The 12,915-nt window shown below is 44.8% G+C and overlaps 1 protein-coding gene across 5 annotated transcripts in view; it reads left to right on the plus strand.

Annotated features, from left to right (window-relative positions):
* C1H14orf180 (chromosome 1 C14orf180 homolog) overlaps positions 1–12,915 on the plus strand; it is a 38,646-nt gene that overhangs the window by 15,869 nt on the left and 9,862 nt on the right. For all 5 annotated transcript variants that reach the window (XR_009557130.2, XM_088673528.1, XM_088673544.1 and 2 more), the window contains one exon: positions 3,994–4,020. Coding sequence is in view for 4 of the 5 variants with exons in the window: in XM_088673528.1 (XP_088529654.1) it covers positions 3,994–4,020 (27 nt within the window). In the remaining variant the exon portion in view is untranslated. The remainder of the gene's footprint in view (positions 1–3,993; positions 4,021–12,915) is intronic.

Consider the following 12,915-nt stretch of genomic DNA (forward strand, 5'->3'; position numbering starts at 1 on the left):
GGCCCAATTCAAAGTGCTGTCTTTGATCTATTAAGCTCTAAACAGCTCAGGGCTGCAATAACTCAAGGATTGCTTCTCCTCATAAGAACTGACCCAGACCCTGCAATATCATCTAAGGCCCTTATTTGTGTGCCCCCTCCATGAGAAGTCTGGAGGGCTGCAACATGAGAACGGGCCTTTAATATATATATATATATATATATATATATATATATATATATATACTAATTTTTATTGGATTTTTGAAACATACAATATAACAAATACACCAACAAACACATACATAGAATAAAAGAAAAAATAAAAACAAACAAACTAACTAACTTTAAAACATCAATTTTTCAAATCATTATCTTATAGACTTTCCCTCCCCCCCCCTTCATAGCTGCCAAGTTTTCCCTTTTCTCGCAAGGAAGCCTATTCAGCATAAGGGAATTTCCCTTTAAAAAAGGGAGAACTTGGCAGCTATGCCCCCCTTTCTTATTTTTAATTTATAACCTTCTTTAGCAATATCCTTTATCATAATTTTCCAATCCTTAACTCAACTTTTCATACATATATTATACTGTCCCCCTCCCCTCCCCCTTCCCAAAGATACCCCTGCCACCAAGGAATCCTCATGTGTAGTAGAACGGAGGAGGCAGACCTTTTTCTCATTGAAGCCCCCCACCCCATCTCATCCCTCATCCCAGCAACCCCCCCCCCGTCACCAGAAGGTCCAAGATGAGAGGTGAAGAGCAGGGGCACAGGGGAACTCCATTATTCCTTGTTGTTGTTGTTGTTGTTGTTTAGTCGTTTAGTCGTGTCCGACTCTTCGTGACCCCATGGACCATAGCACGCCAGGCACTCCTGTCTTCCACTGCCTCCCGCAGTTTGGTCAAACTCATGTTCGTAGCTTCGAGAACACTGTCCAACCATCTTGTCCTCTGTTGTCCCCTTCTCCTAGTGCCCTCAATCTTTCCCAACATCAGGGTCTTTTCCAAGGATTCTTCTCTTCTCATGAGGTGGCCAAAGTATTGGAGCCTCAGCTTCACGATATGTCCTTCCAGGGAGCACTCAGGGCTGATTTCCTTAAGAATGGATAGGTTTGATCTTCTTGCAGTCCATGGGACTCTCAAGAGTCTCCTCCAGCACCATAATTCAAAAGCATCAATTCTTCGGCGATCAGCCTTCTTTATGGTCCAACTCTCACTTCCATACATCACTACTGGGAAAACCATAGCTTTAACTATATGGACCTTTGTCGGCAAGGTGATGTCTCTGCTTTTTAAGATGCTGTCTAGGTTTGTCATTGCTTTTCTCCCAAGAAGCAGGCGTCTTTTAATTTCGTGACTGCTGTCACCATCTGCAGTGATCAAGGAGCCCAAGAAAGTAAAATCTCTCACTGCCTCCATTTCTTCCCCTTCTATTTGCCAGGAGGTCATGGGACCAGTGGCCATGATCTTGGTTTTTTTGATGTTGAGCTTCAGACCATATTTTGCGCTCTCCTCTTTCACCCTCATTAAAAGGTTCTTTAATTCCTCCTCGCTTTCTGCCATCAAGGTTGTGTCATCTGCATATCTGAGGTTGTTGATATTTCTTCCAGCAATCTTAATTCCGGTTTGGGATTCATCTAGTCCAGCCTTTCGCATGATGAATTCTGCATATAAGTTAAATAAGCAGGGAGACAATATACAACCTTGTCGTACTCCTTTCCCAATTTTGAACCAATCAGTTGTTCCATATCCAGTTCTAACTGTAGCTTCTTGTCCCACATAGAGATTTCTCAGGAGACAGATGAGGTGATCAGGCACTCCCATTTCTTTAAGAACTTGCCATAGTTTGCTGTGGTCGACACAGTCAAAGGCTTTTGCATAGTCAATGAAGCAGAAGTAGACGTTTTTCTGGAACTCTCTAGCTTTCTCCATAATCCAGCGCATGTTTGCTATTTGGTCTCTGGTTCCTCTGCCCCTTCGAAATCCAGCTTGCACTTCTGGGAGTTCTCGGTCCACATACTGCCTAAGCCTGCCTTGTAGAATTTTAAGCATAACCTTGCTAGCGTGTGAAATGAGCGCAATTGTGCGGTAGTTGGAGCATTCTTTGGCACTGCCCTTCTTTGGAATCGGGATGTAGACTGATCTTCTCCAATCCTCTGGCCATTGCTGAGTTTTCCAAACTTGCTGGCATATTGGGTGTAGCACCTTAACAGCATCATCTTTTAAAATTTTAAACAGTTCAGCTGGAATATCATCACTTCCACTGGCCTTGTTATTAGCAATGCTTTCTAAGGCCCATTTGACTTCACTCTCCAAGATGTCTGGCTCAAGGCCAGCAACCACACTACCTGAGGTGTACGAGACCTCCATATCTTTCTGGTATAATTCTTGTGTTGTTGGAATAGAGTGTTTGTGATGACCAGCTTGTTCTCTTGACAGAACTCTATTAGCCTTTTATTCCTATTAGCCATTATTCCTTAATACCATAATTAATCTATTCTAATTCATTACATATTTTTCCTTTTCATTTACGCAATCTTAAAATATTTTCTTCCTTTAGCCTATATATCTCTTCCAAATTTCTTTCATATTCACTAAATTTTAATATATATATATACAATTAAATTCTCTTCAGACTATTTCCAATTTTATCCATCCTCTTCATAACTACAAATTACTTTCTCCCAATTAACACATTATTATTCACAAATTTCACCCCACTCACATTCTCCATTGTCTCCCCTCCCCCTCATTCCTGTTCTCCCCCCGCCGCCACCTCCCCTGCCAAACCTCTATTCTTTCCACCCCACTCCTGACAGCTCCCCTTCCTTTTTCCCTTGCCCATTCTTCTTTTCTTCTCAACTGAAAATACACTCTTCTTTCTTCATTGAAAGCACAGTCTTTCATTTGCAGGAGAACGGGCCTTTTCTGTGGTGGCTCCCCCGTTGTTGAATGCTCTCCCCAGGGAGGCTCGCCTGTCACCTTTATTATATATCTTTAGGCACCAGGCAAGAATGTTCTCCGATGAAAATAGGGACATCCTAAGGAGAAGCAGGACATTCCAGGATCAAACCATAAACCAGGATATCTTCTGTAAATCCGTGGCTGTCCCTAGAAAATAGGGACACTTGGAGGGTCTGCATCTAGTCCAACCCCATGCAATGCAGGAATCTTAGCTAAAGCAGCTAAAGCTATGGCCTTTTAAATGTGTTTGGGGGGGAAGAAGAAGAAGAAGAAGAGTTTGGATTTGCTATCCCACTTTATCACTACCTGAAGGAGTCTCAAAGCGGCCAACAATCTCCTTTCCCTTCCTCCCCCAGAACAAACACTCTGTGAGGTGAGTGGGGCCGAGAGACTTCAGAGAAGTGTGACTAGCCCAAGGTCACCCAGCAGCGGCATGTGGAGGAGCGGAGACGCGAACCCGGTTCCCCAGATTACGAGTCTACTGCTCTTAACCACTACACCACACTGGGCACACTGGGAGGGGGGTTATTGGTTTGTTTTTGTATTTTGTGTTCTCATTTTCTATCTTTGTGCTGTAAATCACCCTGTGACCTTCAGGCAAAGGGCAGTATGCAAACACAATAATAATAGTAATAGTAATAATAATGATAATAATGATGATAATAATGATAATAATGATAATAATAATAATAATTGCATGTGTTGCTCCACCCACTTATGACTCTGGCCCCAAAAATTCCACCCAGACACCATTTTGGACAGACGAATCCCAGCTATGCCTGGAAAAAATTTCGGACCTATGACAGCCCTACCTAACCTGATGTATAGGAAGAAAGTGGAATCAGCTGAACCAAGTGTTAATTATTTTCTCAGTGAAAATCCAGCTCATTATTTTTGCAAGTGAACCATGTAAAATCTGCACTTGCCTTTTAACTGAGCAATTGCCAACCTGCAGCTAGGTCCTCTACCGAATTTGCCCTTTTTTTATTAGTCCAAAGAGGTTCCTTCTTTGCAGTGCTAATAATACATCCCTTTCATTCTGTTTCCTATCTAGACATTTCCTGCTGTGACTACATAGTTGGTAAGTTGAAATCTCTAACATGTTCACCGTGGGCCATTTGTGGAACTGACTGATGATGGCTTGCTGCTTGGATTATTAATAGCCTAGGTTTGCAAAAGGAATAAAACATTAGCTGAGAGTAGCAATTCACATTAGGTCTCCTTCGACATACTTCACCTACAATATGGGGGTGATAATAGTGAGATACTTTACACTGCTATTCTAAAAAATACACTTAGCTAGGGGTGGGTTGCTTTAAAAGAGGACTGGACAAAATTGGGGAGGAGAGAGTTATCAATGGCTACTAGCAATGAAGGGGACGACAGAGGACGAGATGGTTGGACAGTGTTCTCGAAGCTACAAACATGAGTCTGACCAAATTGCGGGAGGCAGTGGAAGACAGTAGTGCCTGGCGTGCTCTGGTCCATGGGGCCACAAAGAGTAGGAAACGACTAAACGACTAAACAACAACACTGTCTGAGCTCTGCCTCCAAAGTCAGTTGCTGGAAACCACAGGAGGGGAGAATGAACTTGTGCTCATTGTAAGTTTTCCATGAGCTTCTGTTTGGCCACTGTGAGAACAGGATGCTGGACTAGATGGACTAATTCAACAGGCTCATTTTAAGTTTTTAACCTCCAGACAGCAGGCTAATCTCAGGCCGCACTGGGTTGGTCTAATTTGGCCCATGAGGTCATTCCCCCCCCCCAAACACAACCACCTGTCAAGCAGCTGACATCACTTCTGGTGCTCTCCAGATGTTGCTGGACTACAACTCCCATCATCCCTGTCTGCTGGTCATGTTCAGCAGCGAGCCAGCAGTAAATCACACCGTGCAAGTAGAAGTTAAGTCTTTATTAGCAAGAACATGATATGCACACACTTGGCAGAGTGCCGGGCCCAATGAACACAACAGTTCACCCCCAGTAGGTCTTGCCCCACAGATCAGTTGCCGAGACTGAAAGTCCCTGCCTCTCCAGGGTTTTTCCCAAGCAATCAGAGACTATGCCTATGTGAACCAGCCTCTCCTCCGTCCTTTTCACGCCTCTTCTGGTTCTGGGAGACAAGCTGGAAGGGGAGCTTGTTGCAGCAGGAGGGGGAGACCCTCGTGACTCTTCACCAGCTCAACTCTGCCTCTTGCCCTTCCTCCTACTTTCATGCTTCAGCTTCTGCCTCTGATTCTGGACTTCTCTCTGCCATGGCCTCTCCCAGTTCACTAAGCCCTCTTCACCTTCTCCTCCCAGTCTTCTCCCTTTTCTCCCTCTGACCACTCACCGTCATTGCACCACCAATCTCCAGGCTCTGAGCCTTCTTCCCTTGGCTGGTTCCTTCCACCATTCCTCTGCGTCCAACTAGTTCATGACAGTCATGCTAGATGGAAGGGATGGGAGTTGTAGTTCAGCAACACTTCATTGGCTACCCAAGTCGTCATGTGCCCTATAGCATTTCCCCATAGCTTTGCATCTTAAGGGACAGTTGGTCATGCTGGGCACCCTAGTTTTTTTTAGAGTTCATCATTTACCACCCTGATAAGCTTCAAAATAACTGTTCCCCAGGACACAGTTTGAGCAACCCCAGCTCCAGCATTGAGAATGGAGCAGTTTTCTGTGTCCAAAAGCAATTTCACACTGTATGTTTCAGATGCTATCTACTACAGTGCATGTGATATATATATATATATATATATATATATATATATATATATTCAGTCTACAAGTGCAATAACATTTGAATCAGTCCCTCACAGGAAGGAGTTAGCGAGCGAGCCACAGGCTGACATTTATTCACAGAAAGCACAAAGAGAGTAATTTTAAATAGCAATCGATTTAACAAAGAAAATGGAAGCCTGTTCAGAGATAATTTGCAAGCGGAAAGGAGGGCTTCGTTCGAGATGAATAAATCATTTGCTGCAAATAGTTTCCCCCGACTCTATTAGAGAACATTGATTCGCTTTCTCGGGTTCTTTAAAATGATTTGCTCTTAGCATTCCGCCTTCCCCCCAAACACACACACTTTTTGATACATTATTATGGGTTGGGTTGCCTGCCTTTATGACTTCTACTTTCCTCCCTGTACCTCAGCATGACAGCTTAATTGTTTACCATGAATTCTAAGACTAGTAATAGCAGCTAATTTAAATAGGCCAGAGCGAACAGTGGACCTTTACCCATAACGATACAGACCACAACGGCGTTTATACTGTATGTATATTTTTAATCTTACCCATACTGGGTGCGCTCGTATAGCAGGCAAATGGTTATATTCTGTATAGTATTTCTTTTTCAAAAAAAAAGGTTATTATCTGATGCATAGATCGGGTGTTTAGTAGTGCTTTCCATATCCAAGCTGCTTTATAAAAGAAGGTTGTTGTTGTAAAATAATGGCAATGAAACTTGCCGTACATAAAAATTGCCACGCTGGGTCAGAGCGATGTTCTGTCTCACTCAGCAGCTTGTCAGTAGATATTGGTGTGACAGTGTGTCTCACACAGGATCATCAACAGGGCATATAAGAACAGGGGGAGCTGCCTTCTGCCAAGTCACTGAGCTCAGTCTACACTGACTGGAGACGCGGGTGGCGCTGTGGTCTAAATCACGGAGCCTCTTGGGCTTGCCAATCAGAAGGTCGGCAGTTCAAATCCCTGCAACGGGGTGAGCTCCCATTGCTCAGTCCCAGCTCCTACCAACCTAGCAGTTCGAAAGCACACCAGTGCAAATAGATAAATAGGTACCACTGCGGCGGGAAGGTAAACAGCGTTTCTGTGCGCTCTGGTTTCCATCACGGTGTCCCGTTGTGCCAGAAACAGTTTAGTCATGGTGGCCTGAAAGCGAGATAAGCGCCTCAATCCCTTAATTGCCTTTGACTGGCCATTCAAGGGTCCTTTACCTTTACTCTTTTTTTTACACTGACTGGCCGTGCTTTTCCAGAATTGTAGAACATAAGAAGAGACTAGTCTAGTGGATCAGACCAATGGCCCATCTAGTCCATCAACCTGTTCTCACAATGGCCATAGGAAGATACCAAGCAAGACACAAGTATAAGAACCAGCAACTTGGCCTTACTGAAAATGCCAGAGGTTGAGCCAAGGACCAACTCTCTGCAAAGCACGTGATCTGCCCTTGAGCTCTGCCCCTTCCTGTGCCTTTAACACCATTTCATTTTATTTTCATTTTTTCATTTCACTTTTTGCAGTATTTGCATACCACAGACCCTCCAAGTGTCCCTATTTTCCAAGGACTTCCCTGATCTAGAGAAGCCATCCCGGTTTCTTATTTGATCCCAGAATGTCCCGCTTTTCCTTAGGATGTCTCTATTTTCATTGGAGAAATGTTGGAGGGTATGCAGTTATTTGAACCCCCAAGCCATCTGAAGGCAATCCTGTATAGCTAAGTTTAATGTTTTATTATGTTTTTATATATGTCTGAAGCTGCCCAGAGTGGCTGGGGTAAGCCAGTAAGATGTGTGGGGTATAAATAGTAAAATTATCCTTATTGAATGGGACATCCCTATGTTCACTGGATAAATGTTGGGGGTATGATACCACCTTTCTAAATCACTACACGCAAGGCGGTTTACAAACTGAAGAAACAACAAAATAGATAGCAAAGATCACATGCCTAATAACCATCTGATCCAATACAAAAATGTCACAATAAAAACATAACTTTGAAATGAACAGTGTATCGCAAATCAAGCAATTTTCAATAATCCATTAGAATATAATAGTAAATAATAAATTTAAATCAGCAAATAATAATGAATGCACTTAATGAAGGTCAACAGAGATTGTGGTGTCCTTGGGATATATGGTTTTATTTACACATACAGTGGTACCTCGACTTACGAACAACTCGACAACCGAATTTTTTGACTTACGAATGGGGCAAATGGCCGCACGCTTACGAATTTCTTGACATCCGAACGGAAACCGCGGTGGTTTTAGATAGGGTTTTTTTCAACTTACGAATTTTTAGATGGTGTTGCTTCGACTTACGGATTTTTCCATTTCCAATGCATTCCTATGGGAAATCGCGTTTCCAATGGCGCTTTTCGACTTACAAATTTTTCGACCTACGAAGCTGCCTTCAGAACGGATTAAATTCGTAAGTCGAGGCACCACTGTATATGCAACCTAAGCAGAGGGCAAAGGGGCTCACAGCATCAACACCCCCAAAGATCTTGCTTCCCCCTTAGGTCTCCAGGGAAGCCCCAGGTCACAGTTTTGGATCCAGCACAGAGCAAGGCATGTCTCTGTCTCTCCGGCTTCCAGCGTCACCCCACACCCACTCACACGCCCTTGGCCTATTGCTCTGCATGACAGGATGACATGGCACCCAGCCAGGTGAGGTGGCAAAAGGTCCGCCTATTTTTCTCTATGGAAACGTAGCTCACCCTTTGAGGTGCTGATGAGAGCACTTCACCAGCCAGCTAAGACCCAACAAAGAGACTTTTCTGACAGCTGCTTCTGCTAGATTCCAAACTTCACTAGCTGGGTAGGGCTGAAAGGACCTGGAGTCAATCATCATCTGGAAGGCGAGCATCAGAATTGGCTGTCCCTACAACAGGGGTCAAGGATCTGGAAACCATGCCATATGAAGAACGGTTGAGGGAGTTGGGTAGGTTTAGCCAGGAGAAGACGAGACCAAGAGGAGATATGACGGTCACCTTCTAGTATCTCAAGGGCTGTCACATGGAAGAGGGAACAATAAGCTTGTTTTCTCCTTCTCCAGAGGGTAAGACTCGATCCAATGAATTCAAGTTGCAAGAAAGGAGATTCCGGCTAAACGTGAGGAAGAACTTTCTGAGGGTAAGAGCTGTTCAATAGTGGAACAGACTCCCTTAGGAGGTGATGGACTCTCCACCCTTGGAGGTTTATAAGCAGAGGCTGGATGGCCATGTGTCAGGGGTGGTTGAGATCCCTGCATTGCAGGGGGTTGGACTAGATGACCCTCAGGATCCCTTTCAACTCTACAATTCTATGATTCTGCGAGAGTATTGAGACTAGTGGTATCCTCCCCAAAGGCTTCACAGAAAACTTAAATAAAAATAGGAATGCAAATGAAAACATTGTAAATGCCATTAAATACCAAAATTAATACAAATTAAGATGAATGCTTACAACACACACACAGGCATTTCATTAAAAGAAAAGGCCTTCCTAGATCAGCCTGTGAAAATTAAAACATGTCAAATGTTTACTCGGATGATCATTTTAAGCCTGCTTGTATTTTATGCCGCACTGAGTACGCAACTAACTCTTTTTTTCCAATTTGAAAGGACTGGATATAAAAGGCTCCTGTTACAGTCAGAAGGCACAGAATCTCGTTTCTTTATAAGCTGCCAATGAGCATTAAATAATTTGCCAGAGCTGCCTAGCGTTCAGAAGTATTTAAGTGCTCACGTTTTGCTGAAAGGTTTTTTTTTAAAAAAAAGATGGCAGCGAGGGTATCCAAGTGCATGCATTAATTATGGTAATCCTGTTCTTGTTGTATATAATCAAATCCTTTCAACGCTCCATTAGATTTCATCATTGTTATTCAGTCTCCTTTCGGAGGGAGGTGTGTGTTGTTGCTATTTCAGCTAGGCGTGCCAAAGAGCTGTATTCGAGGGCAGGAGGCCAGAGGAACACATGCAGTGGGCAGAGCCAGGCCTGGGAATTGCTGCCACACAGCTGCAAAGAGGCAGAGCAAGGGCTGCTTTATAGCAAATCCTGGGCAAGCACAGGAGGTGGGGGGGGGTGAGTCACATTTCTATGTGCAGATCAATTCTCCTCCTCTCTATCCGGCTTCCTGTGTTGCCTTTATTGCTTCTGAATGCCAGCTGCTAGAAATCGCAGAAGAAGAGAGTCCTCTTGTGCTCAGAGCCTGCTTGTGGGTTTCCAACGGCCGTCTGGTTGGCTTCCGTGAGAACAGGATGCTAGACTGGATGGGCCATTGGCCTGATCCCATCAGGTTCTTCTTAGAGTCTTATCATGGGTGAATCTGTCAATTTTGGCCTCTCTCAATTTCTCTTCTCCCCCCCCCCCCTTCAGTTTTGGGTTTGTATTAACGTAAAACCAAAGGTACAAAGAGGGAAGAATATAATAAAAGTTACAAAATAAAGGAATCGTAAGAGCTAAAATGGAACCCAACCCCCTGCAATGCAGGAATCATAGAATCGTAGAGTTGGAAGAGACCACAAGGGCCATCCAGTCCAACCCCCTGCCGAGCAGGAAACACCATCAAAGCATTCCTGACATATGCCTGTCAAGCCTCTGCTTAAAGACCTCCAAAGAAGGAGACTCCACCATACTCCTTGGTAGCAAATTCCACTGCCGAACAGCTCTTACTGTCAGGAAGTTCTTCCTAATGTTTAGGTGGAATCTTCTTTCTTGTAGTTTGAATCCATTGCTCCGTGTCCGCTTCTCTGGAGAAGGAGAAAACAACCTTTCTCCCTCCTCTATATGACATCCTTTCATATATTTGAACATGGCTATCATATCACCCCTTAACCTTCTCTTCTCCAGGCTAAACATACCCAGCTCCCTAAGCCGTTCCTCATAAGGCATCGTTTCCAGGCCTTTGACCATTTTGGTTGCCCTCTTCTGGACACGTTCCAGCTTGTCAGTATCCTTCTTGAACTGTGGTGCCCAGAACTGGACACAGTACTCCAGGTGAGGTCTGACCAGAGCAGAATACAGTGGTACTCAACTAAGTTGTACTCAACTACAGTACAGTGGAATCTCAACTAAGGCATCCATGACAGATGGCCATCCAATCTCTGCTTAAAAACTTCCAAGGAAGGACAGTCCAGAACCTCCAGAGGGAGTCCGTTCCTCTGTCAAACTGCTCTTACTTTCAGAAAGTTCTGCCTGATACTTAGTTGGAATCTCCTTTCTTGTGACTTGAAGCCATTCATTCAGGTCCTAGCCTCCAGAGCAGTAAAAAAAAAGAAAGAAAGCAAAATGCTCCATCTTTCATGTGAAAGCCCTTGAGATATTTGAAAATTGCTCTCATCTTATCCAGGCTAAACATACCCAGCTCCCTCAATCATTCATCCTAAGGAGAACTACAGAGGTTGTATTTTACAAATAAATAGAGAGCTGGTAATGTTGTAAAATAACAAAACACATCACGACAGCCAGATTTTGATTTGGTGGGATAAGAGTTTGGTATATCTGAATTCGACACACAACAAATAAAATCCCACCAAATGGCGTAGAATTCTACCACATTCTTACATTCCCAACATTTATTATCATGTGTATGATAAATCTTAGCTAATTTTACCAGCGTTAAGTACCATCTATACATCATTTTCATCATGTTTTCTCTCAACACATTACATGCTGTGAACTTAATGTTCTTCTTCCACAACCTTTCCCAATCCTCCATCATGATATTATGCCCCACATTTTTTGCCCAGTCAATCATTACAGATTTCACTTGTTCATCTTTTGTATGCCATTCCAACAATAAATTAAACATTTTGGAAAGATTCTTTGTTTTAGATTCTAACAGTTCCGTCTCCAATTTTGATTTTTCCAACTGAAAGATCTTCCCTTTTCTCTTGACCCTTCTTCTTCACTTTATTCCATCTTGATGCTTTTGCTGTCTGCTGGCTCTCAGCCAGCAGCACATGGGCTCAATCCCCATATGGGATGAACCCACACTCTCTTCTGTAACTACAAACTACTTACATTCAGGATCATACTGTGAACTGAATGTAAGTAAACTTCTTATTACTTTTAAGAGAAGACTGTTGTGTCTTTATTCCTTTTAAGAGGGAACAAAGGGGATTTGCCAATCCAATCTGGACAAGCCAGGCTGGATTGCCTAACTCAAGAGATTCAAACGAATCTATCAACTAGCTTCCTGCAATATACAGGGGTATGTACTCTGCTAGCAGCTCGCTAGCATGCGTGAGGAAGGATAATATTTAATCAATATATCCTCTCCTACTACCCACAACATTCCCACAAGGAGGCGGCAGCAGTATCCTCAGAGGGAGATCCTCGGAGAGCAGCATGCTTAAACGCCCCCCAAATAAAAAGAAATGGATAGTGATATCACACCTTCCAACATTTCCGAGATGAAAATAGGGACAGTCTATCTACATCAGGAAGCTTCTCCTGCGCCGGATCTCCTGCATGCAAAGACGTCATATCCACATCTACAGCCCCGGCCCGCCCATTGACTCTAGTGGTGCGTTGCGCCAGGGCGCCTGGGCGATCAGGGGGCGCGGAGGGGCGCCCCAGCAAATGGGGGAGCTGCGCGGCATCCTCCCTTTTCCCTCTACCAGCCGCACCAGGAGAGCAGGGAGGTAAGCGAGGGCGCTGCGTTTCATTGGTAGAGGCGACGCCACATGGCAGCACCTCTACCAATGAAACGCAGCACCCTGTTGGCGGGAAGGAAACGGCCCTGGACCCAGGAAGTGCCGGAGTGGCGGGAGACGGCCGGGAAGGCCCTGGTGTGGCCCGGCCTGCCCAGGCACCCCGGCCCGCTGGGAGAAGGGAGGAAGGCCGCGCGGAGCAGCAGTGCCCCCTCCCCCACTCAATCCGGCATCGGGCGGGCAGGCAGGCGGCCTCTGGCACAGCGCGGCCCCACTGTGAGGCGCGGGGGCCACCATGAGGCTCCCCCTGCCCCCGCCGCCCGGCAAGCCAGGTAAGAGTGGGGGCGCCCAAGGGATCCCCGCACCAGGGCGCCCGATGACCTCAAGACAGCCCTGCACATCTACATCGGTCACCTTGAGACAACTGCAACCTCTCAGCCTCCCCCACCTCATTTGGGGGGGGGGGTGTTGGAATCAGGACACTTGGAGGGTCTGTGATATGACACTGAAAGTAAGATTTCTCCAGCGAAAGGGGAGGTGGGGGATGTTTCAATATGACAGGGGAGGACCTAATTTTAACCTCGCTTCTTTCTATTCTCCTCCACTCC

Source organism: Zootoca vivipara, chromosome 1 (assembly GCF_965207765.1).
Source record: "Zootoca vivipara chromosome 1, rZooViv2.hap1.1, whole genome shotgun sequence".
NCBI lineage: Eukaryota > Metazoa > Chordata > Lepidosauria > Squamata > Lacertidae > Zootoca > Zootoca vivipara.